Below are 25,043 nucleotides of genomic sequence, written 5' to 3'. Positions count from 1 at the left end.
TCGGTTTCGATCCAAGTCGGTCGGGTTCTATCAAAATGTCGAAGTACCGGTGCTGTGGTGAATGTTTTCTTTAGATCGTCAAAAGCCTTTTGGCATTCTTGTGTCCAGTTCCAAGCCTGATCCTTCCTGGTCAATCGTGTGAGAGGTCCCACAATATGCGAAAACCCCTTGATAAACCTCCGATAGAAATTTGCAAAGCCCAAGAACACTTGAGTATCCCGGACTGTCATGGGTTCTCCCCATTCTAGAATAGCTTTCACCTTTTCTTGATCCATTTCGATCCGTTCGTGTCCTATTACATACCCCAGGAACTTCACTTCATTTGAACTCCATTCGCATTTCCTCGGACTGACGACCAAATCGTTTTCAAGTAGTCGATCTAACACCTTTTGGACAATTATCTGATGGTTTTCGATCGTGTCGGAGTATACCGTGATGTCGTCGATATAAACTACTACCCCTTCGTCAAGTAGATCGTGAAACATGTCTTGTAGAAAGTTCTGAAAGGTGGCTGGTGCATTACACAACCCATCCCTTAGGACTGTGCTCTCGAAACTGCCGTATCTTGTTCGTAAGGCAGCTTTATGTTCATCTCCTTCCTTTATTCTGACTAACTGGTAAGCCCCTTTCAAATCGAGTTTAGTGAAGATCCTTCCTAATTGAAGTCGATCGAGTAAGGTCGAGATAAGTGGCATTGGGTATGAATCCTTGATGGTTACCTTGTTAAGTGCCCGGTAATCTGTAACTACTCGATAGGGAATGACTCCTTTCTTGGGGACCAGGAATACTGGGGACCCATAGGGCGATTTACTTCTTCGCAAATGTCCACTAGTCAGTCCATCATTGATCCACTGCTTCAGGAAAGCATCCCCATGCTCGTCCAGTTGGTAGATTGGTCCTGGTTTCAGTTCAGCCCCTGATACTAATTCGATTTCGTGGTCACATTCTCTTCTTGGTGGTAGTCTTCTTGCTCTTTCTACCTTGAATAATTCGAGGTACTGGTGCCATTGTGTCGGTATGATTTGTCGTAGTTCCTCCTCACTCATTTCGTCCTCCCCTTTCTCCAGTGTTGCTCCTCTTATTAATCCTTCTTCTAATCTTGGGTATTTCCAACCAGTATCTCGTTCAATTCCGTCGAATTCGATCAGTCCCTTTCCACAATCGATCCTTGCCCTAAACTGTCTCAAGAAATCTAGTCCTACTAGTACTTCTGGTCCTTCGTATGCCATAACATCCAGTCGAGTTGCAATCCTGAGTCCTTTTCCTAGATCTAATTCTGCTTCTACATATTCGGTCACTAAGGTCGCGGTAGTTCCATCCAGGAACCTAATTTTTCGTGGTACCTGATATTGTTTCTTTGGGAATAGATGGTATAATGGACAGGCCGGCTGCACATACCTTCCTGTAGCCCCGGTATCGATTAACATTCCCATCTGTAGGGTATCTTTCTTTGTTTGTATTTTTATATAGATTATGGCCGAGTCATTACTGAGATCTATTGGTATTTGAATTCTCTGCGATCCGGGCAGATCCTGGCCGCAAGTGGTCGCATCACTTAGGCCAGGTAGTCGTTTCCCTCTTCTTCAAAGGTCACCGCCATTCGTCGAACTAATGGCCCTTTGGATCCAGTTGGGATCGAGTTCGATCCACTAGGAATCGGTGAGCTATGCGGGTTTGGGGATCCCCTAATGTTGTTTCTCGTATTTCCTCCATTTGGACAGTTGTTGGCGTAATGTTCTGGACTTCTACATTTGAGACAACGTCGGTTCTCCCTCCTCCAAGTCATTTCGTTCTCGCTGAGACGTCCTCCGTCCTCTGTCCAAGTGACCGGAGGGTCATTTGGTAGACCATAATTCATCATCCCTGGTTTTCCACCGGGCAAGGGTCCTCTACCAGTCGATTGTGAGTGGCGTTCTACCGGGTTGGGCAAACTAGTATCCAATCGCATCGAATTCGATCGAGGGGGAAGCCAGGTCGTCTCATGTTTGCGTCTAGCAGCCCATCGATTCGCTGCAATCATCGTTTCAGCCATCCGTTGGTTCTCCTCAGTCCCTATCACATGCTGTTTGAAATAGATCCAGTCCGATTTGGTTCGAGGGTCGGTGTTATTTACCACTACCACCTTCAGTAGCTCTTCCTTCAGGCCCTGTATGGCTGAGGCGATTTTCATTGCATCTGGTACCTTTCCAAGGTGTGTGGACCAAAGTTCAAAGTTGGCAAAATACTCGGCGGCCGTATCCGTCTGTCTTAACTCCTGCAATTTCCTCATAGCCGTACCTGCCATGTTACTGTCTCCAAATTGAGTTCGTAAATGCTGGATGAATTTGTCGTAGCTCTCTAGCCATTCGGTCGAATTCCATATACTTGGATTGGTTATGGCCGGGGTTATAAGCATTTGAGGGGTGCCTCGAAGATACCCGTACATGAACAGGATCTTTCTGCGATTGGTGGCGTACTCTGCCCCTTTGAATTCGAAGTTCATGTGACATGCTGCAAGGAAGTTGTCCAATTCTCCTCGTTCTCCACTGAAGGTAGGTGGATCCGCACACCTGGTTCTTCCTGTTCGTTCGTTGTTGGTAAGTTTTGGCTCCAAACACGGCTTGTTTTCTTCGACTTCGATCAAACTTGCCCCTTTCGATGTGAGTATCTGTTGGTTCTGTCGGTCAGCTTTCATCGTAGCCAGTTCTTCCCTTAATGCATTTTGTTCTTTCTGTTGCATCGTCATAATGGCTAACAATTGTGACAACTGCTGCGATAATTCATTTAGCGGATCTGGGGTAGTGGTAGTAGAAGTGAGATCATGTGAAATGGTACTTCTCGAAGAACTTGTTGGTATTTCTTCCTCTGGGACCAGCCCTTGTTCCAACTCCTCTTTTTCTGGTATCATTTTCCGCGCTTTCCCTCTGGTGAGCATACAGTACTCTCCGATTCGACCCAAGGTGCGTAAGGCTGATTCTTCAACTTGTAACGGTACTGGAAACACGACGACTAGGTCGCAGGTTGGGTCGAACTCGATGGAGGTCTCGTGGAAATCTAGGGGCTCTGGTGCTAATGGATCGTGTCTCCTCTGCAATCGATGTAGCCAAGAATGATATTGAAGAATCAGCAAAGTTGGTACTTTGCTGATTGTACTATATACTGTCTACAGGTATCCGTGTCCTCCTCTCAGTTCCTACTGCAAGCGTCTATGTACATACTCGGACAGGTGAAAAACCGCTTTTGAGCAAACCCAGTGGGGAAATCTCGAAAAGGGAAAACCCGTCCCTACCTACTGCAGCACTGCCTCCAACTCCCGCTTTCCTCTGTCCTAATCCGTCGAACTCGATAGAGTCCTCTCGATTCGTTGTTACCCCGTAACAGGCTGCCCTGAGGTGCACCGGACCATCTCTGAGACTTGTGTTCCAATTGGTAAGACTTCCTGAGTTTCGAGATAAAGTAGGTGCGTCTTTGAGCAGGAGGGACCTACCATCATTCATAAGCCAAGCGATACGTGTTCTTGCCATCATTGATCTTCTCTAAGTGATCGGGATGTATCAATGCTTTTCTGTCCCTCTTTGGGCCCACAGTCCAGATACCTGTCTCGACACGGGTCCCACATACGGCACACAGCATGTCACGATGTGTATGATTTATGAATGGTTCTGAAAAACATGTTCCCTCTGGGAGGTGTTTCTGACCGACATGATGTGACAGCCAGAAGGGGGCAATTGCAATGTTGTTTGCTGAGTCAAGATCAATAATGGGAAGGCTGAAATCGGTTCTTGCATATCCCGAAGTACCGGCACGGAAGTGCGCTGCTTCGGTGTCCCCCTCGTTGCTTGCGACTACCTGGCTACTTGGTCCTAAAACCATGTGATGACCTTGAGGCACTGATGATGCTAATTCGGCAGATCCAGATCCGAATGTGCCCGCGGTTGAGTGGGCTTGTGGCATTGCGTTCTCCAGTGGGATACCAACAGGCACTGTGTACCATTTCTTGTCCTCATGTATGAAGGAAACAAAGTGAGTGCTGTGAATGAGGGAAGCATGAGCCATCCAATCATCAGGACTCAAGACTAAAACACCGTCCTCTACAGGGCCTTTACACATGCCACAACCCTCTAGCGCTCCTGAGCTTCTTCGTATTAGCTGTGAAAACCGTGTTCCACTTGGTAAACATCCATGTTTGTCAAGATAGGGGATGAACCAGTCAGGCTTGGGCTGATAGTGGTCCGAGACATAAGAAAAGTCAATAGGCCCAGTGTAAGACCGATCTCTTGGCTTCAAGGAGTGACCTTGTTGGCTCCCGATCCCTGATTGGACAGGGACACCTACATTTGGGTGGAACAGGTCCCTAGGCAGAGGGAACGTTCGAGTTGCTCTGACAACACTTGACGTCGCCGGACTGGTAACCAGTGATGGGTCGAAATTGTGTCTTGCAGGGAACCAACCACCAGATGAGTTTGCTTGGGCCAAATTATGGTGAGCATTGTCACTAATTTCAGCATTGGTGCTAGTAGACATTCTGTAATTGATAGACACACACCCAAATTGTGTCAAGTCTTTAGGAAAATACTCATCTCAATCTCTTTATACTATAAAACCCTTTCCCACGCTCCATTGATAACTATTCAAGAAGCTTATGACGTCAGGATAGCCAACACTGACCTCTGTCCGTACGCCTACAGGTCTAGGCCATGATTTCGCACGACATCTTTTGATGTGTTGAAGGATGGGGGAAGGGACAGGAGAGAGTAGTGGAGTGGAGGAAGAAAGGCGGGAAAGTAAAGATCAAAATGACGGAAGGCGAGTCCCCGTCATCATGGAAGCTGTGCACGCACCGCGATCATCCTCTAGTGGACACGTCTTAGTTGACTTTGAAATACCACTTCAGACTTTCACCCATACGAGTCATCATGTGTCGAGCCAACTTTATTCCGTACCACCTTCTTCAGTCGCACCCTGGTCCCGTTTCAAAGCCGGAGTTTGTTACATAACCGGATATGTGTTCCCAGGGCTGGCTAGACTAAGTCTAAAACGCTGAGGGGGGAAAGAGCTGCATCAACGACACATACTGTACACCTGCGTTTCAAAATCCTTGTCATCGTTGGTCTGCACTGATTGTTCATAGATGAGATCACTTGATCAACGATTCTAGGGCACAAGTCCAATATTTGAGCTTATCACCCATACTTGTCCGTAGCAAAAGTGATGCATACCCCGTTCAACACCCAGAGATGTGGCACTGGTTGAAAGCTCACCAAAACGTTACCCAACACGGGCATGCCACATCCATCAGATTTGGTCGGAGTATGCATCACTTTTGATGCCTACGAGTACTTCTGGTAGGTGGAGCACATGGTCCAGATGATTGTACTGAAGAGTTTCACTAACACGTGAATACAGAATGTCCTCCAAGTTGTATTCACAGAGATGTGCTATCACCAGTCAGCTGGGTCTGAGGTCTAGAGTCTGGTGCCAAGTAGTAAGAAGACAAATGGATACATCACTTCACTGGTATGGCATAACCTCACAACTTGGAAGTAAGTCTTTGAAGGCAGACTGCGCTGACAGATGAAACATAGCATACTGTACCAAGTAAATCCGTGGTCAAACCGCCTTTTGATTTGGGTGCTTTAAGTCAAATCCAGGCCTTATTCATTGCACTTTGTATATACTTGACGTTTGTTATAGCAAGGGTTGACATTCATGAGCTTCCAGCAGGAGAAGGGAGAGCCATGGGGGGAGGTTTCTCTCCTGCCTGTAGAGCGTACCTTGCACGGCTGCCTTCTCTCACAGTAATTATGTCCGATGCATGAACCATCGTGGCAATATCGGTTTTGAGCTGGATCACCCAGACACCACTTTGTATTTCAGTTTTACAAATGGGGCATGGAAGATCAGGGTACCACTCAATGAAGAAAGTTTCAGATATCCTAGTTCCACGAGGTAACTCTGTTTTACTCTCAGAGTATTGGTACACTGGTGTGAGCCAGTCTTGAATTTTACAGCACTGGGTTATGACATTGGGTTTGATCTTTCTGTGACCCTTTGCTTTCACTCGCCAAGAGCAAAAGTTGGGGGATGTGTTGGTCGTGTCATTGTCCTTGCCTCTTTCTTGAGCTGAGAATGTCCACCCTGCCTGAGTTGATGATGCTGTTTTTGGAGCAAACATGACACAGGGCACTCCCCTCTGCATAGTTACATTGATGTCCTTGGAATGAACCATCACAGCAAAATCTTCATATGGGCTCACCAGCCAAACACCCCGGTCAACAATGGTATCACAGATGGCACAAAGCGTCTCTTTTTGATCTAAATTTTTGAAAGAAGTGGATACAAGAGTGCCAGGCGGCAACCCTTTTATAATATGGTGCGGTTTAAGCCAATTAAATTTTACGCAGTTCTCATCTACACGATTTGGGTCAAGTGCGTGTGGATTGCTCCTTGATCCCCTCCATCTTGTAGACACATCAGCTTCCTGTTCAAGACCTGACACATCTGGTTCCCATTCCATGTTTGTCAAGACTTGCAACTGCCCATCCTCCCTGAGCCCAAAATGTTCAGGATGTACAAGTGTTGCAATATCCTCATTCCACTTTACGATCCAACACGCTTCGTGAAGTGGGGTTACGCACAAGGTACAGAGTCTATCAGGGGGTACCGAGACTTCCAAATTCACGGACAATTGTGTACCCTGAGGTAGAGGTTGTTTTCCGTCGGCATAAGGCCATAGCCATGTTCCCTCTACCTTGCAGTTTTGTTCTACAGCTTCAGCTTCAAGCCCATGTAAGGTGACCGCCAATATTCTCGGTCTGAAGACCGGGGTGCGACTTAAATGACCGATTCCGGCGGACGATACTTGTAGTCGGATTCATTGTTTATTGCTTGAGGTAATACATGGGTAGATGGTAGCCACTGGGGGTCTGGAAAGTAGTCTAACTCGGAAAACTCTTTGGGCTGGGAGTGATCCTCCTCAGAGGAATGTCCATCTGACTCTTTGTATTTTATTTGATTATCTGTTTCTACAGGACGCTCATACGTTTCTGGAAAGAGAGACGGACTTCGCGCTTGGTTCCACTGTTGCGTGAAGGAAGTGTCAATCCTCAAAGTTGACATGGGAAGAGTATACGGAGTGGCAAATGTCTCAGGAGGTTGATTCAAGGTCTTTATACCATGTCTACCCCTCATACCCTCCATTGTCTGACTCTCAACCAGCCAAGAAGCCCATGAGGTAAGCCATATTTGACTATTCACCCTGTCCGTGCGCCTACAAGTCTGGATTCCCACACCGTTTCGAAGGGTGAGGGTAGATGGATCGATCGAATAGAGGGAAGTCTGAACGCCCGGACAAATAATCAAACCGACGGGTGCACGCACGGTCAAGATATTGCAATCGGCCTATCTCACCTAAATCGCCACTGAGTTCGTTGGATTTCTATCGAGAACAGGGACTATTTCACAATCATGAGATGTTGCAAGTGTTTCCGGTGCTCATCCACTTCCAGACGTATACCTCAAAGATGCGGAAGCCTTCGAAACAACTGAAACCCTTCATATGTTCAATGTTCATGACACAAGATCGATCTAATCATACATAGTTGCTCACGGCCATATAGTCACGATGACGGCTAGGTGAACATCACCGGGAAGTTCTGGCTTGCTTCCTATCCTGGTTTCACCGGCGAGCAGCCATTTCCATGTGGTCTTCTATTCCCTGATTCAATAGCTTCTGAAAGTCTCAACTATGTCTGTCAACTGGACCATATGATCAAGAATGGCTACCCGCAGGTACAGGAGTGACAATATTTCCAACCTATGCCCCAAGAGGTGTTTTGTCCCCGGGAACCTTCATTTCCCCAAAGAGATGATGCTAACCACTTGTTGTGGTTGCAATAAAGAGTTTGTGCTAGGGTAAGAATGCCTACTTTTGCTTTCTCCGTACAGGCCGGAAGTGGATCTGGCGCATGTCTCCTGCGTGAGATATATACAAACACAGAGGAGGTCGTATGCCGCAGTGCCCTCCCTGTAAGCAATCAGGACGGATTTGCCAAAGGTATGAATCCCAATGGGAAGACAAGGTGAGAGTCCGGTCGGATACGGTGGCGTACAACTTTGGTCAAGCTCTGAAGCTACAAGCTGATGGCTGTGGACTTTGTTTCTCTGCATCAAAAGTTGAAGGCAAGGGGAATTGAGGCACGGTTGTAGGTATCCTTTCCACCTCCGTTGACTCATGAACGAAGAGAGAGAGAGAGGGATGTATGGATAGCCACAAACGTTCATTCATTCCAGGTGAGAAGAGGAGAGTATGAGTGGTCGATATGTACGTTTATCATCCATCACATTCCATTATATATGTGTCAGATTTTGAAGGCAAGTGATTAGTAGTTATAAAGATACATAGATGAGGCAGTGTTGGTCAATGAAGGAGTGGCATATCAATGCAATGTCCATTTTTTGTGAATTATTGTCCTCGTTTCCTCGTGCTCGTATCATGACTTATCAAGCAATCATCATAACCGCGGTCAATATCGACACTGATTGTCAGCTTTGCTCTTCATGAGTGATAGCAATCTCACAGATGGTCAACACCAGCCACTTTTGTGTTCGTCCACAAGCACCTCCAGTCAGAGAACCAGTCCCTGAGTTTCCGCTTCCACCACTTCCGCCGGTGCTCGTTGTCACCTTACCAGTCCCAGTTGCACTACTGTGCGACGATGGAGAAGCGCCCGTGTTAACATCGTCCTGACCTCCTTGACCTCCGTTTCCTCCTTGTCCATTAGGGTCGGTTGTTCCCGTTGTTCCTGTAGACCCAGATGTTGAGGAGGTAGTCGGAGCACCGGTATCCGCCGATGACCACCAGGAAGAAGACGAAGGTGACGAAGGACTCGACGTATCGCTCCACTGGTCGCTTAATGTTGAGGGGGTAGGATTGACAGTGAGATCGCTATCACTTGCTGAGGACGTAGAGAAGATAGACGAAGTTGTTGCTGATGAGATGGTAGACCAAGAAGATGAATCAGAGGATGAGGAGAGCGATCCGGTCGATTCGACGGCCAGGTTTCCCTAAGGGTCAATATAGGATATGCCGAAGATAGAGGGAGACACTTACACTGGTACCACACAACCCCGAACCTGCGGCGGTACTGAGCGTCACCCAAATCTGGAGGTAAGTGAGCATCACCCGTGAGGTGAGAAAAGGACTCACGTATGGCTGACCGTTTTTCCAAACGATGACCAGTGATCCGTCAGCTCCCGTTTTGGCCGTCGCGCATGATAGAAGGCTGAGTGTTAGTATCTCAAAAAATCCCGCTTCCCAAACACGAAACTTACTCGATGACATTTTGTGAATTACCCAACCCAGTGTTCTTCACTGTCCAAGTACCTGTACCGGACGCCCCACGCTGCCTGGTCAGCTGAGATCAAAACAAGCCCAATCAGACTCACGTTGGTCAACACTACTAAACAGCCTGGTCGGGTCCAAGCTATGTCCTGAGTCTGCGTAGCGATCACATGAGTCGCTGTCGTCCAGAAGCTTGCGCTCTTCCTCCCCAGATGCTTGCGGATGGTGTTGAGCAAAGCGAAATTCTTGTAAGTAGCGGTAGTGGTCGAGTAACCTGTCTGCCATAAAGCCTCTCGGTTGAAGGGATCATATTTGCCTTGATTGAGTTCTTGTTCGGTTCCGTAGTAAACAGTGGGAAAACCAGCGGTGAGCATCATGCCGGTGATCATGTTAAAAGCTCTCTGAGAATCCGAGGTGAATGAGAATACACGAGCAAGATCTTGATTGTCGAGGAAAACGGATGTGGCGGTAGGGTCCGGGCAGTAGCTGTTGGTCTCGTTGATGTAGTAGAAAAGAGTGTTCATGCTCTTCGGATTGTCTCCAAAGCAACCGGTGAGACCGTACATGAGCCCTAGAAGCTTTAGCGGACTTTCGATGATATTTAGCAAGACTCTCCGCCGTCCCTAATTATCGCAGTGATCGAGAGGCGATGCGGTGAAATGTAAAGAAAAACTCACCAAAGCCTTCAACAGAATCTATCCCCTGAGAACCTTGAAAGCTGCATGCGTAATTGACGTCACTCCCATATATCTCTCCCATGCAAAGAATACCAGCGGCTTTACATAGTGCGTTCTGGAATGGAAGGCCCATATGTTTACTGGCATCTAAACGAAACCCATCGATCTGGAATTGTTTGACGTAACCAGACACCCATTGGTTGAGAACGTTGGCTACTGCCGGTGTCTCATTCGCGAGGTCCATCAGGGCCACAGCGCTGGTAGAGAGCCAACCGAACTGTTCCGAGGTGTGATTCCCATAATTTATGTTCATAGCCGGGTGATAGTTTGCCGTATTCTTGAATAACAAGGTACCTCCGTCGTCGGCAGCAAGGGCGGCAGCTGAGATATCTGTGGAAAGGGAAGCGGCGGCATTGACGGGAAGATCGACCATGAGGTACATGCCGCGTCTGTGAAGTTCGGCTGAGAGAGCTTTCAGATCATCATCGCTTCCGAATTGAGTATTGCTTTGGGTCCAATCTACTGGCCAATATCCCTGAAAAAAACATCAGCTCAAGATTGGGAGAGAAGTATGGCTCACATGATAAGGATCTCCGTACGGTGTCGGCCCTATTTGTTTCGCCGTAGGTGAAATCCACACAGCGTCAAATCCCATGCCTGTTCAAGCGTCAAAACCACAGGTTAGATCAACACAGAGTCAGAATCATACCTTGTATATAGTCGAGTTTAGCCTGGATAGCGGGATATGTACCACCGCAGTATTTCTTGGCACTGAGATCGCATGGTGGATTGTTGTTGGCAGCGAAACGGTCGGTGACAACTCTTTGAGGTCAGCTGAGAACATCTCAAGATCGGTGAGCAGGTGGAGATCGGAAAAGAGAAAAGACTGACTGATAGACAGATCGAGAACGCCAGTCGTTGGCTGTGGCAGCATAGGTAACTTGTAAGAGAGCGAGTAGGGCGAAAGAGGTGACAAGGGGTAACATGGCCGATTAAAGAGAAGTGTGGTGATGAAGAAAGAGATGGGCGGGTGAGAAGAAGAGGAAGATGAGCGTGAGAAAAAGGCGATGCTAACCATGTCCGCCCTTGCAGGCATTCACTAGTAGTCGGGGGTTGAGCCATGAGGAGAAAGGGTACAACAGAGTGAACAAGATGTACAAAGGGGGGTTGAAGCTCGTTTCACCAAGTCAAAGGAGGGGGGTTAAGGAGATCATCTCGTCAGTTTATAAGGTTGGTTGATCGATTTTCACTTTTTGTTCCGGATTGTCACTGACGATAGGCACCAGATAGCTGCATATGCCGTATGGAGCGGTGAGTACGAGTAAGCTTTGTATGGAGAGTCGAAACAGATGGACGATGAGAAGATGAGGGATACGAATGTAACATTTGAAGCAATACTCCCATCGAGTTTCATATCCCCTATGTGAACGTCTTCCAATCGTTTGCCTCTTCCCAGGCGTGTCCTATGGCGTACATGGTCCCCTCGTCGTATGCTTTCCCAACGATCTGCATCCCCACTGGCAATCTTGCCCCGTCGTTCAGAAGCGAGGGGAGGAATCCCACCGGCATGCTCAGGGCAGGCAGTCCAGTCTAAGGCATCAGCAAGTTCCCTATCCACCCTATCCTCGTGATGCTTGACACTGACCAGATTGAAAGCCGACGTGTTGAGAGACACTCCAGTCGAATTGGTCATGAGCTCCCCTACACTCGCTCCCTTTTCCGGTAGCTTTTGAGCCAGATATGGCATGGTGGGAGTGATTAGGACATCATAAGTTGCCAGAGCTTCGTTGTACGCGTCGCGCAATTTTCTCACCAAGTTGGTGGCTTTCCCGAACAACTGATGGTGAGCTGGTCCATACTGTAACGGGATCGCGCAAAAGATCATAGCTCACCCCAGGAGGAGCATGCTCCCAAGCCCAAACACCATTCATGATCGTGTTTACCCCCGAGCACCACATCTTGTCAATTTTGTCCTGAGTCAAGGGTAAAGCTTTCTCATCCAAGTCGTTCATGACGTAGCCTCGACGACCGCTAGCTTGACCCAACATGGACTTGGCTGCGCTCATCCTACCAATGACCTATAAGATCAGTCTCATAACGTTTGAAGTCAAGAGAGAATGTACGAACCGCCCATAATTCAGGAGCCGTCTTATGAAATGGGATAGACACTTCCTCTACCGAAGCCCCAAGCTCTGTGAGTTTCTGTGCTGCTTTCAAAACCAGCTCAGAAACTCGCTCATCTCTCAGAGGTTGATCAAAGCCCTCCTTCAAGATTCCAATCTTCAGCCCCTTGACACCCCCCTTGGCTAGGGTGGGATAATCCGGCACTTGTCCCGGCAAAGGACATCCAGCACCGGCACGATCGTCGATTCCGTCGTACCCAGCGATGACCTTGAGGAGAAGTGCGTTATCAAGGATAGTCTGCGTGTAAACGTTCCACACGTTTGATCATGTGGGAAGGAAGGAGGAGAAGAAGAGAGAACATACTTTAGTCATGGGACCCGCATGGTCGATAAGGGGTTCGAGGGAGGCGATGGCAGTGTATGGAACAAGTCCGTAAGTTGGTTTCAGACCAATTATCCCGTTGACACAGGCTGGGATACGGATCGAACCACCTTGATCACCTCCAATTCCCAAATCCACTTCTCCTAAAGCCAAGAGAGCACCTGTGCCCGAGGAAGAACCACCTGCCGAATAACCTGGGGCGTGAGGGTTATCGATGGGTCCTGCGGTATCAGCTGCTTCTATACTTATTCCCTCCTATACCATTCTTCTTCACAACGAGAAAACTCTGAGGAATACCCACCTGTGGCAGAAGAGATTGATACTCCCCACATTGACAAATTCTCACAAACAGCCTTGCCCGTGATCACACCCCCAGCCTCCAAGATCCTCTTCACAACCGTCGCATCCGTATTAGGTACATAATCCCTGAAGATATCCGTTCCCAACAACATCGGAACCCCTTTCAGAGCTACATTGTCTTTGAGACATACAGTCTTTCCCTCCAACACTCCCCCGGTACCTTGAGTATCTTTTACAGTCGCTTTCCAAGCCCAAGCATTACTCTTGTTCTCCTCTCCTGTAGCGCGATGAATATTTTCACGAGGAAACCGAACTTCATCAACGACCGGCACGTAGTCAGGGAGGGAGTCGATGGTATTCCATATCTCCCAGATACCCGTGAGAAGGGAAGTGTAATCTTTTTCGGTACCCTCTGGACATTTAACGCCAAGAGAGGAGAAGGTGTCGTGAATCGATTGAGAGGTGATAGGGTTGTTTGGGCTGAGTGTGGAAGGTGCGAGGGTTGCAGACATGGTGTGTCTTTTTGCTTTTCGATGTCGTTGAAACACTTTATTCTCACGACTCAAAATGGAGATTCCTACAGTCACAGCTGACACTCTGCTCGACAGTAGTACTCGTACTCGTACGTCCAAGTTTAGAAGTGGTTTGAGAGAGTCATACAGAATGCTCTTCACTGGTCCGGCCGACAGGCTCCGGAGTCATCCCGGAAATGCTCCCCATCTTATCTCTGAGATCTTCGGAGATATTTCACTAGCGCATACTTTAAATCTCTCGATCGACATCTCTTATCAACACCTCCACCGCATGACCAACCGAACTTTTCTTCTTCGTCACTTTGATGCTGACTTCACTCGTAGTGATTACGGTCCCTCACCAGCGAACGACTATCATCGAGTTGTTCCAGATTCCTCTCTCAGGCCTCTACAACCCTTGCTTCCCTCACCTCCTCTCGTGATCCAATGTCTCATCGCTTGTCCTATCTTCTCCATCTCTTCCCGCTTCAACAACGCCAATCTTTCTTTCCCTTTCTTTCTACTACTCCGTTCATCGGACACCTCCTTGCCCGCTGCGGGTAGAACGGAGTCTGTACGTGCTTAGTCTCATGTGCCTCTCGGTGTACCCCGATATCTACTATCTGCCCATTCGCGTCATCTGACCTCCCCTCAACTACTCTTTTGTGTCTTTTGGCAAAACGGCAGAACTGACATACCAGTATGCAAATGATGACATTGTAACCCTGACATTTCGATCACGTTTGTACTCACTACCGGACTGCATTTCCTCCTTCCTCTATCAGTGTCTCTTTCCTTTCTCCTCTCAGTCTTTTCCTCCGCTTTCATTAGCGCCTATCATATCCTTGACATGTGCTCCGAGGGCCAGATTCTTCGGACCTCCATTTGGCACTCATGACCAATGACATTCCTATGATTGCAGACTGATAAGAGTGTTTTCTGTTGCCTTTGTATCCGGAAACCGGTGCCGACTTGATAATGATATACTCTGGTGGAGGGCTCACTTACTCTATCAAGATTCCTGTCGAACTTACTGCTCATCCTAAGTAAGGAGGAGTACTCATTTGTCTGTCCTTGAAAACGGAACGAAGAGAATCGTAATCTGGGAGAGAACACGACCTGCTCAGTTGTTGACTTCAACGAAAAATCAGACAAAAATCAGGCAAGATGGGCCTCCTTCATGAAGCTCGTATCTTCTTCATTGGGGAAAAACCTGAGACGAAAGCGGAACGTCGGTTGTTGCTCAAGATCGATACTTTCATCCTGTCTTATGTCTGTTTGACGCAAGTGAGTCCTTATCCCTATGACGATGATTACAGTGCTGATAGATCAGTGGGTCAACTATATCGACCGAGCCAATTTGGCCAATGTATGTTTGGACCATCCTCTACTGGAATAGAAAGAAGGGCATATGCTAATGATACAGGCCTACGTGTCAGGAATGAAAGAAGAATTGAATTTCAAAGGTTCGTCAAAGGCCCCTCGAGCATAAACGACCCTTGTACTGATTGTAACAGGAAATCAATACAATCAGGCCGTGTCGATCTTCACCGGTGTGTAGTGATCATATTTATGTGTGTGCACGAGCTGACGTACAAGCTGGTTACATCGTAAGCCCAAGTGGGTCGTATTGCAGGTATCAACTGACACGTCTAGGTTGGAGGTATTCCCAACGCTTTGATCGTGTCCTCTAATAGAATCCGACTCTCCTTCTGGTTCCCATTCTGTTGTATGATGTGGTATGTGTTTGCTCTCCCCACAATCTTTGTGTTGACATGTAGGGGTATTTTGACTTTGGGACTGGGCTGTAAGTATCAACATAAAGCGTTTGAGAGAGAGGCTGACAGAGAAGTCTGTCATCATGTTTACCAAGTCCAAATCATTAGGTTCTTCCAGGCCATCTTCGAATCGTCATCTTTGTACGTTTCCATACGATCTTTTTTCAAGCCAGACTGACAGAAAAGCGCTGGTTCTCATTATATCCTCGGAGCTTGTGAGTCATATCCACCTTTTTCCGATTTTGTGATCTCGTGCTGATGTTCAAGGGTATAAACCGGTCAGTCTACCATTGAACGATATCAAGATCTGAGATACTGATACTATTAGAGCGAATTAGCCAAACGATCTTGTCTCATTACTGCAGCTGCTAATGGAGGGTTCTTGTAAGTTGACTTGACTATCGTAGACAGGAGCGTGAGCTGATACGTCAGGTTGTCGGGTGTGCTTCAAGGAGGAATCCAATCGACTTTGGACGGGAAAGCTGGTTTAGCCGGTTGGCGTGTAAGTCTTCATGTGAAGATAGTGAAATATGGGATGCTGAGAAGAAAAGTGGTTGTTCATCATCGATAGTTTGATCACTGCTCCTATTTGGATCATCGGTTTCCTTACTTTCCCAGAGTACGTCATTCGTGTCCCATCATTACTCTTATTTCCCCTCCCCTTACAATCGACCTCCCACTTTCTGGCTCCTCCAACGTCGACATTCCACCATTCCCGTCAAGCCTGATGTCGCCTTGATCGAGCTCTCGACTATTACGTGTCAGGGCCGGGTGGCTATTCACCTGTGCTTTGTTTTCTGAACGGACTGAAAGGGATTCCGAGCTGACCAGGTAGCACGCCATACAACACGAAAGCATTTTACATCAACGAAGAGGAAAAGAGACAAGCAGTCGAACGTCTTCCTCCTCATACTCCTACCAAAGTGACCTGGGGAGTATTTTTGAAAGTTGTCAAAGAATGGCGTTTCTGGGCATTTGCAACTATGTTTTCGTATGTCATCTTCGTTAGCTATAGCCATTATGTCTCTCCTACCTTCCTTTCGGTATTTCTTTCTCAAATCTCTTGATTTCTCTTTTTCGTCCTAGTGCGCCCCCTCTGCTGTAGCAGACAGGTGTGGCGGAAAAGCAGCCAAATTGTCAAGCGGGTTGGTCATGCGCATTGACTGACTGATAGAATCAACACCAACATGGAATTCGTCGGTCTTTACTGTAAACCCATCCCTGTCCTGAAAGGTTCATGACTGACAATCAAGCAATCATGTCTCTATGGCTCAAGTCGACCGGAACATACACCATCCAGCAAATTAATTATTATCCTTGTGGGGTGTATGCAGTCATCATCGTGGGTATCCTCCTTTTCAAGAAAACATAGTTGATGATGTCAGGCGGGTACAGCGTTCTTCGCCTTGTGGACAGATTATGTTCATTCGCGTTGGTGGGTCAATTGTGTGATGCCTGTCGGAGCTGGTCTTTCTGCGATTTTATTATTGGGTTAGTGTTCTCTCACTCATCAAACAGAGTGAAATTGACGAGGTAGTATGGGATATTCCTACTGGTGCTAAATTCTTCGCCTATGTGAGTTTTCTCGATCTCCACATATGTTTTCCGTTCAATTCCCATTCGTCACTTGTATGTTCAGCTTGAAAACTTCGTCACTCCCTTGGCTTCAAGAGGGAAGGAAGGGGAAGGTGGAATTGGTGCAATATTAAAGATTAAGACTAGGACATCGGTCTGATGAACAGTATATAGGAGGTTTAGGTTATATTGGTCAAGCAGTCAATTTCGCATGGGCAAATGAGGAATGTAGAGAGGATGATCAATTAAGATCATTAACACTTTATTCCATGGTATATGGTAGTAACGTCACGTAAGTTGAATCTTCCTAGTGTCCAACCTAATTCATCCTCCTGAATGATCAGCTTGGTTCCAAGATTCTTCCTCACCTCACTTACTCAAACAGGAGTCCTCGATGTACGTAGTGGAGAGAGATAAAGTGGAAATGACCGGAGAAGGAGCTAATGAGCAGAATCGCCTGGTTCAACATCGCTCTTTTCCCTGTGACCCATGCTCCAAAGTTCAGAAGTGGTCTCATCGGTATGTCCCTTGTATCCTATCCTTCATACCAAACCCCCTTCTTCTGCATCAAAAGTGGGAGGTAGACCATGATCAGGTGATTAAAACGAGTAATATCAAGGGATATTTAGGAAGAACATTGAAGAGACATGAAGAAGATGTAATTTGAAAATGGACCCATCCAAAAGTACACCACAAACATACAGTACACTAACTTCTCAGCTGTCATAGTGACATGCGTCATCTCCCCTCCTATGGCCATAGCTCTCCGTTGGGCACTCAAGAAACGTCATGCTAGACTTGATCGTGAACAAGCAGAATTCACCAACGAAGTCTCTGGAACGGAGGTATTTGACGAAAAAGCTGCGTTAGGGAAAGAGGGCGAACCTTTAGCTAGAATCACTACAATTCCCGTTTTGCCTTAATTTGGATATCAAGATGATTGTATGGGTCGAAATGGGGGTTTCATAGATTGAAAGTTGTCAGGAAAATGAAGATATGTGATACATTGCTATGAACCTTTCGTCAAGGGTATGAGGTATCAATGAAGAGCCAACTGATCTTTGAGCCTTGAACCTTGTAATGGACTTCTGATGGAGGTTGAAGTGAGAAGTTGACATCACTCGATAAAATTGGGATTATACTATGATATTCATACAACACGTCTCGGTGTTCTCATAAGGTCTTACGGTTCAAGTAGAACCATTGTACGTTATCCTGATCACTATTCAAAACCCCCCAACTCTTTTCTTCCCAATCTTCTTCTTTCCTACTTTGCCCCCGAATGGACCTCTTTCCACTTGAGTACTAGCCCACATTCTCTCTTGACTCTGATCCATCTCCATCTCCAATGGTTGAACCGGAGAAGACGCTCTGGTAGGTAAGATCATAGGTACACTAGCTGTCGCCCTCAAGATCGTTGGAACTCCTTTTCCTACCACTTGGGCATTCTCACTCTTGACAATGAGGGTACTATCTACCCCGTGGAGTATGGTCGTACGGGGTGAAGGATGAGGTCTGATTCTTCTTTGTCTTGGTGATAGAAGATCAGGATGAGAAGGATCAAGCCATGATTTCCATTGGTAAGATTTTGGATTTTCTCCTATCACCCATTCTGAAAGTAAAGATTTGACCGTGGGATCATCCAATGTGTTCTGAAAGGACGGTGGATCTGATTCGAGAGTATTTTCCGTTTGGCCAGGAGGAGGTTGGATGTTCGGTGAGAGAACATGAAAGGTCAATGGTGGAGGAGAGGCTTCGTTCAATGTGAGACGGGCTGTCGCGGAGGCGAAAGCGTCTTCGGGGGATGAGATCGATGTGATTTGAGAATCCGATCTGATCCCTTGGGTGGATGAAGAGAAATCGTCAGTGTGTAGAATGGCGGATGAAAGAGCGAGATCGAGAGAGAGACTATACACATGGGCTTCGTATTTTTGTATATATGCTTTTTGTCGTGGAGCAGGGAAGATTTGTAAGATTTCTTCTAGATTCCAAGGAGTATCATTGAGAAAACGAGCAATAGGGTGACGGAGAGAATAAACCGTAGGAAGATGTCGTGAGAAATCAAGGTTTTCCAAGCGAGATAAATCGGCAGGTAAAGTATCAGGATCCACTTGAATACTTTTCAATAAATGTGATCGAACTGATTCTTGTTCTTCCGAAGTTACGTCTCGAACCAAATCTGCCCTACGAAATTTAGCAAATGGTTATGTTATGTACCCTCAAGGAAAGAAATCTCACGCAGTGACGAAATTCTCAAAAGGTGCATCTATCTCTCTCGCGTATTGTTCCAGAGCTTGTACGGAGAATATGTCGCCGGTGGAGGACGAAATAGATGGGTTGATTTCTGAGTATGAGCTACCATTCCATTATACACCCTCATGAAAGAACCCACTTCGCCAAGCTCGATGAACATCAAAAACCCGACTTTTTCTAATCGCCCTTCCATCAATATCATCCGAAATACTTTTCTCGGAAAGCTTTGCAAGAGCTTCAACCTCTTCATTCCATTTGACCAATGGTTGGAGTGATCTTGATGATCGTCGGATAGCTCGTTGTGAACGAACAGCATGAATCGAGCCATCTTCTTGTAAACCGACCAAGATAAATCTCGGATCTTTTTCCGTCCCTTGCCAGGGCAAACTAACCAGACTACATAGTCCTCGTTGTCCTGGCTTTGATACGGACATCGGGTGAGGAGGGTGAACTGATCTGACGGGGAATGAGTTGGTGATGTAGAAAGCGAGGATATGGGGGAGGGATGAAGATGAAAGTAAAATCATCTCTACTATGTCAATAACGTTTGTGAAAGGTTGAGGAAGGCTTACCAGACTGAAAGTTGGGGATCGCCAATAATTGCATGACTTTTACGCTTCCATTTCCATATTCATGTCTCCAACTCAATTGTGGCATACCAGGAAGGGTCTCGTCAACCCACATCACCTCAAAAGTCGTTGCTACACAAGTCACTGCTGCGTTCCGTCGAAGGGCGGTCTTCTCCAAGGCGGTAAAGCGTCTATCAGGCCCAGATAATTGTAACAGGATTGTAGACGTCTGTGATGGGCTCTTGAAGTCAGCTTGACGCAGAAACCACTTTCAAACTAGCTGACCTCAATGTCCAAGATAGTGAGCTGGCGAGAGGACATGATCAACGCTGTCCCCGATGTTGTCCCAAATGCTATACGGAAGAACTCGTCTTGAGCCTCCGCGAGGGCTTCTCGGAGCCTACGTCTTGACAGTCAGGAGTGGATCATGTATCAGAGAATTCTTTGACTGACAGTTTTGAGACCCTTTGTAGCTTCTCATCCACTTCGATATGTTCTTGTTGCCATAACCAAACACCTCCAGCTATATCAACCATCAAAAATCTACCCCAATGTAGAGGATCCAAAGCGATATCCGCATGTCGTCTACCCTCAGTTTGCTCATATGTCAACTGAGCGACCCTTTCCGTACGGACCGGATTGAAATTCGATTTAGGTCCAGCAGCAGGATTTGGCAAGATATCTATTAAAATCGTCTTTGCTTGAAGACGAACGGCTAGGATGGTTGATTCACCTTTGTGTCAACCTTCGAAAAGAAGACTCGAGTGAAACTCACGATCAGTCCTATGACCCGATGTAGCAGGTGACCATTCCAACTGGAGGATAGGAGTTTCAAACCTTTCCATCGGCTTTGCGATGGGTTCGAAGCGACCTAAATCTCTTCGGTTAACGTGTGCTTGTCTCTTCGGTCTGACGAATGGAGAGATATCTAAGCATAAGCAGGTTGATTGAGAAGGTGTATGTAGATGATCTCACTGAGGTGATGTCCGACTTGTCCCATCGGAAAGGCCAGAAGCTTGGGAGCATACCTTACACGAGGGTTGTCGATGACCACCATTGTTGAGCCTCTCGTGTAATCGACCGGAGGTTTGAGCGAATTTCGATGTATGGCTAATAATTCTTCGTCAAGGATATCAGATAGTCCTTCTAGTTCATCTTGAGGGACGATATCTTGAAGAAATGAAGTCTGTCCCCCGATTAGGTATCGTTTCTCTTCGAGTATTGTGGACTTACCGCAGAAGCTGTCATCTCCTCAAGATTGAGCTTACTAGACTCAGAGGTTGTACGAGTAGGAGGGAACCATTGCTCCGCATTTCCATCACTCTCGAGACGTACTTCTGAGCAGGATTAGAATGAGATACCTATGGTGCCTGTAGAAACTCACTGGATCTTTTCTCCCCCGCCCATGTCCATCCCCATTTCCCCTTGGTTTTATCTAGACTTACCCCGCCCGCTTGCCCAAAGTCGAGAACCACACCATGACTTCCAGCCTGAACTCGATCCGATGGATCTGGAAGAGAGTCTTCCCATGGATGTAGACGACGACGTGGTTTGACTTGACCACCCTTGGGGCCGGTGGGAGGGGGTAGAGCTTCGACGGTGGGAGGGATCATGGAGATATACAGTGTGTTGATGAGTTACTGGTCGCTGTGAAGGCTGAAGTATACAAGCAGGTAGATGAATATCTTCTATATCTAGGGAGGAGCATAGTAATTTGTTGTGCGCCGTTATGATAGACAAAGGCAGGCAAGTCAGGTTTTTAAACGAGAGGTTGTTGGAATAAAATCAAAATACTCTACTTTCGGTTGCATGGTTGCAAAATATCTTTTCAAGTACTTAGGCTAAGTACTACTAACTTACTATCTACCTACCACCTCTGCTCCCATCCAACCTCTCTTAGCCAGGAACCCTCCGAGAGGATCTACGGTCATGTACCACTACTTGTCATACAAAGCCAAGGTAGACAACCTCGTTCACTTGTGTCAAGTTCATCCTCTGTTGATTTTGGTCGTCCTGACTAATGCTATACATTGACCAAGGTTCTGCCTTCGCCATCCATCCTTCGAAAGTGATATCGCAATCTTCCCATCCGAATCCGTCTCTGAAACCATCAAATGCTTGAGCTAGACCTGGAGCCATCAACTCTGGATCAAGAGTCACTGGGGTATTGTGCACTGCAACGTATGAGTGGACAACATTATTGATGGTAAAGTCCTTTCCTGGGAAAGTCCAAATATCAGACGGGGGGATTTGATCCTTGAATATCTCACTGTCTATAACCACTTGATTTTCTCCTTGATTCATAATTTCCTCTGTGATTGTAACATTTGATGGGGCAAGGTAACTACATTCCAAAGTCGTTTTCTCTTCATCCGAGCCGACTTTGGTGAGTCTATACATGTTCTTCTCGTCCCGATTTGACATGAAAAAGTCTCGATGTTCTCGCGTTTCTGTACATCCTCTCAGGTACTTGCATGCTTTCGGGGTCAATACAAGAGAGGTGTCATAGTCATCGGTAGGTTCAAAATTGCCTTCTTGTAGGGGTAGATATTGTTCCATACTACTGTTCATAACCCGATGACGACTATATATATCTTTCATCATGCCTTAGATCCCTTCATCCGACCACTGTACTCAAATATGAAACCCTAATCACGCCTTCACATCCGAGTACAGAGGAACTTCAAGGAATGGTTTCACTATTGAGGTTCAGCTACTGTTCGTTCCCTTGATGGATCAATCATCGCGTCAGAAGAAAGGGTGCGCATTTCTATGCGTAAGATGTTGTCACCGAATGCGTTTGGGAAAATGACGAGTGATCTCGCAACATGCCCAACAGCATATAGGAAAGTATTGCATGCACCAGTACTAGTGATCCTACCTTGGGAAGCAACATTGATAGCGAGGAGATATTTGTCGAATGAAAAGTCATCAAGAACCGAGCAGAAACATCATCTTGGAACTAATGTTCTCACATCTCATTCCACCTCTGACAGAAAAGCTATCAGCTGTTCCAGTACCATCTTTTGTAACGAAGCCTGTCCTTCCTCTTCCTCCTCCGTCGGATCCCCTATGTTATCCTTAAAGTCCTGGAGCACAATCACCACATCACCTAAAGATTGATCTCTCCTTGATAATAGCGTTCTAGCATGTGTCATTGCCTATTCTCTGTCAGCTCATCCCTCTCATTCATAATCAAACTGGAATCGTTACTCACGCCGTCATCCTCCATACACACCCAGGCCAATATATAATCAATATTTTGTAAAGCACTCAGACCTTCGTCCATCCGTCTCAAATACCATTCCGCTTCTTCTTCCTCCCCCACTTCTTCTCCATTGGCGATCATGACTTTTTTCTCCCTTTCGATCTCCCTGTTCACCACTCGTAACCTGCCCTCCGCAGCTTCACGCATTTCCAATAATCGTTCCACCTTTTCATAGTTGTTCTCCACGAATTTAGCAATCAATCGGATACGTTGTGGGGAGTCAGAGGCGAGATGTGTGAAGAGGGATACGAAGATTGATAAAATGTGCTCTTCGTCTTCCGTGACTGAAGAGGCGTTAAGCCGTCTTTTTTGATCGGGTCGAGACATGAATGCTGAGAACAAGGTTTTGAGACCGAGCATATCGACAAAACGTTCACAAGCCGGAGACCCATCTTCTGTCTGTAGAGCGTAGGCTAGGACTTTGATGGCACGTGTACGAGCGAGGAGCTTTGCTCTGACATGTTAGTTGGAGTGCCCGGGTGGTAAATAGCTAAGACCCTATGATGCCAGAATAGATGGGGATGTACAGAGTACATGTGCTAAATATCAAGGAATGGACTGAAAGATTTCCTGGACACATAGAGGGCTTGGATGAAGAACGGTGATGGACTCACTTCATGAGGATAATCATCAACTCCACTCCCTCCGCTTCTAAAAACTGCCCCTTCAATTCCGGTTCTCCAAGTAAAGAACACAGTGCGTCGAAGCAATTCTCCATAAATTCTACTTCTTCACCCGTATCAGGATCCTTTTTCCGATATTGCTATTGGTCAGTGACTCGACTCTCTAGAATACGATAAACTTACCGCCACAGCCTGTAGAAGCGTTTCCAACCCATTTAACTCTCCCACACGTAGTTTGGTATCTCTACTATCTTGCAAAACCATCGATAATATCTCACTAGTATATTGTTTGTTACTATCGAAATCTTTCTTTCCAAGTCGTTGTATGATCCAAGGTAATAGTGTCGTAGTATTGACGATTTGTTCCGCCAGAGGCGGCATGAATGATAATAAATTCTCAAAGACGTTGAGTATACCGAAAACACCATCCCGGTCCGTTTCTTCCTCTTCGTTCAATCGTCCAAGATTTGCGACTAACAAGTCCAATAGAGAATTATTGAGCTATCACCATGAGCTCTGTGATGAACTCACCAAAGACAAATGAGCTTACCAAGTCATCTATTAACTCGCCCATTGCCATCCTTGCTTTTGCCGCCAAACCGTCCTCCTCTTGATCACCGTCTTCCAGGTTATCCAAGACATCATCATCGATCAACTCTCGGATGACGTCCACAGTGTCTATGGCGATATCAGTGTTCTCGTGACTGAGTAGATTGGTGAGGAGGGCGACAGTTCCAGATCTGACCAACTCGGGGTAGAAAAGGATAGGATTTTGTGTCAATGTGAGAAATTGTTTGATAGATGTATCTAGATCTGCTTCTGATTCGATGAACCTTCTAAGTCAGCCCTGTTATCACTTGACAGCGTACAAATAGAGAGTTTGGACATACTTGGAAGGATCATCTGGGTATTTTCCCCTCTGCTCAGCGTTCTTAGCTACCACCCTCTCAAATCTTCCTATCTGTCGTCTCAGAGCAGGTAATGTGAGGGTTGTATCCTAATCGTAATGAGTATTGAACATAACAGATGAGAAAGCTCGTACCTCTGTTTCATCCCCTGCAGCATCGAAGATGTCCATTATTTGCTCTCCAGTCAGTCACAGATCATAGACCGGTTTGAGATGTGAGAGCTCACTTCCTGCTCAGTGTTCAGTCCACCACCAAAGAAACGTCCTTCTTCATCCGGATCTACCTCATCTGGTCTATCGGCTTCGTTCTCAGCTCTACCTCATAAGGTCAATGGAGATCTCAGCTCACCCTCTGCATACAATCTATCATCCTCTTCATCCTCAACAGTCGTTGCATGTCCTTTACCCTTCCCATTCTTGACAGGTATTGATTGGGACTTGAGATCTCTCGTTTCCACACGGGGTACTTTATATCTTTCCAGCATTTCTAATCTGATCAGTACTTGTATCTCAGAGGTTTCTGGACGGACAGCTCCATAAGAAAGGAACCAACCTGGAGTAGGGTTGTCGGTGAACTTTCGTTTCTGAGCTGCCCCCGCTGGTAGCGCCGGAAGCTTGAATAGCTTGTCCACGTCCATGTTGTACGATGTCGGAATGACCTAGCTAGCAAGCCAGCAGATTCGCACGCTCATGCACTCTTGATAAGAGCTCAGTGGGCGGACAAAATGTCGAGGTCAAAAGTCGAGGTGTGAGG

At 46.6% G+C, this 25,043-nt stretch overlaps 7 protein-coding genes across 7 annotated transcripts; 1 reads left to right on the top strand and 6 right to left on the bottom strand.

Annotated features, from left to right (window-relative positions):
• Nucleotides 1–1,555: 1,555 nt before the first annotated feature.
• On the bottom strand, nucleotides 1,556–4,503 carry TREMEDRAFT_59603 (uncharacterized protein; the record flags this gene model as incomplete). Its single annotated transcript, XM_007001679.1, has 4 exons — nucleotides 1,556–2,115; nucleotides 2,365–3,067; nucleotides 3,273–3,462; nucleotides 3,491–4,503. 4 exons carry the CDS (start codon nucleotides 4,501–4,503, stop codon nucleotides 1,556–1,558), a joined length of 2,466 nt encoding a protein of 821 aa, XP_007001741.1.
• A 1,183-nt stretch (nucleotides 4,504–5,686) lies between these two features.
• TREMEDRAFT_59602 (uncharacterized protein) lies at nucleotides 5,687–7,179 on the bottom strand (the record flags this gene model as incomplete). Its single annotated transcript, XM_007001678.1, has 2 exons — nucleotides 5,687–6,840; nucleotides 7,044–7,179. The coding sequence occupies 2 exons, from the start codon at nucleotides 7,177–7,179 to the stop codon at nucleotides 5,687–5,689; spliced, it is 1,290 nt and encodes a 429-aa protein (XP_007001740.1).
• Nucleotides 7,180–8,440: 1,261 nt separating this feature from the next.
• Nucleotides 8,441–10,985, bottom strand: TREMEDRAFT_73072 (uncharacterized protein; the record flags this gene model as incomplete). Its single annotated transcript, XM_007002149.1, has 10 exons — nucleotides 8,441–8,516; nucleotides 8,559–9,045; nucleotides 9,092–9,142; nucleotides 9,188–9,263; nucleotides 9,313–9,383; nucleotides 9,427–9,893; nucleotides 10,000–10,534; nucleotides 10,580–10,656; nucleotides 10,709–10,821; nucleotides 10,891–10,985. 10 exons carry the CDS (start codon nucleotides 10,983–10,985, stop codon nucleotides 8,482–8,484), a joined length of 2,007 nt encoding a protein of 668 aa, XP_007002211.1. The 3' UTR covers nucleotides 8,441–8,481.
• Nucleotides 10,986–11,418: 433 nt separating this feature from the next.
• On the bottom strand, nucleotides 11,419–13,316 carry TREMEDRAFT_67366 (uncharacterized protein; the record flags this gene model as incomplete). Its single annotated transcript, XM_007001887.1, has 6 exons — nucleotides 11,419–11,589; nucleotides 11,645–11,836; nucleotides 11,892–12,077; nucleotides 12,127–12,420; nucleotides 12,487–12,725; nucleotides 12,806–13,316. 6 exons carry the CDS (start codon nucleotides 13,314–13,316, stop codon nucleotides 11,419–11,421), a joined length of 1,593 nt encoding a protein of 530 aa, XP_007001949.1.
• A 1,167-nt stretch (nucleotides 13,317–14,483) lies between these two features.
• Nucleotides 14,484–17,592, top strand: TREMEDRAFT_59599 (uncharacterized protein; the record flags this gene model as incomplete). The annotated part of the gene is made up of 21 exons (XM_007001677.1): nucleotides 14,484–14,603; nucleotides 14,650–14,685; nucleotides 14,743–14,782; nucleotides 14,834–14,869; nucleotides 14,916–14,926; nucleotides 14,973–15,055; nucleotides 15,098–15,123; nucleotides 15,169–15,235; nucleotides 15,281–15,309; nucleotides 15,362–15,372; nucleotides 15,423–15,478; nucleotides 15,527–15,596; nucleotides 15,646–15,713; nucleotides 15,930–16,085; nucleotides 16,269–16,327; nucleotides 16,348–16,436; nucleotides 16,480–16,585; nucleotides 16,632–16,669; nucleotides 16,837–16,961; nucleotides 17,121–17,188; nucleotides 17,390–17,592. 21 exons carry the CDS (start codon nucleotides 14,484–14,486, stop codon nucleotides 17,590–17,592), a joined length of 1,497 nt encoding a protein of 498 aa, XP_007001739.1.
• A 303-nt stretch (nucleotides 17,593–17,895) lies between these two features.
• On the bottom strand, nucleotides 17,896–21,104 carry TREMEDRAFT_59598 (uncharacterized protein; the record flags this gene model as incomplete). Its single annotated transcript, XM_007001676.1, has 10 exons — nucleotides 17,896–18,853; nucleotides 18,908–19,013; nucleotides 19,062–19,451; nucleotides 19,495–19,732; nucleotides 19,777–19,897; nucleotides 19,945–20,224; nucleotides 20,267–20,419; nucleotides 20,467–20,701; nucleotides 20,725–20,825; nucleotides 20,876–21,104. 10 exons carry the CDS (start codon nucleotides 21,102–21,104, stop codon nucleotides 17,896–17,898), a joined length of 2,811 nt encoding a protein of 936 aa, XP_007001738.1.
• Nucleotides 21,105–22,469: 1,365 nt separating this feature from the next.
• On the bottom strand, nucleotides 22,470–24,927 carry TREMEDRAFT_25178 (uncharacterized protein; the record flags this gene model as incomplete). Its single annotated transcript, XM_007000534.1, has 10 exons — nucleotides 22,470–22,652; nucleotides 22,709–23,213; nucleotides 23,374–23,522; nucleotides 23,566–23,883; nucleotides 23,933–24,218; nucleotides 24,273–24,379; nucleotides 24,425–24,466; nucleotides 24,517–24,604; nucleotides 24,650–24,776; nucleotides 24,843–24,927. 10 exons carry the CDS (start codon nucleotides 24,925–24,927, stop codon nucleotides 22,470–22,472), a joined length of 1,890 nt encoding a protein of 629 aa, XP_007000596.1.
• Between the last annotated feature and the right edge of the window lie 116 nt (nucleotides 24,928–25,043).

The sequence above is a fragment of the Tremella mesenterica genome, assembly GCF_000271645.1.
Source record: "Tremella mesenterica DSM 1558 unplaced genomic scaffold TREMEscaffold_1, whole genome shotgun sequence".
In the NCBI taxonomy this organism is placed as follows: Eukaryota; Fungi; Basidiomycota; class Tremellomycetes; order Tremellales; family Tremellaceae; genus Tremella; species Tremella mesenterica.
The sequence above is the reverse complement of the archived record's forward strand: the minus strand, read 5'-3'. Positions and strand labels throughout refer to the sequence as shown.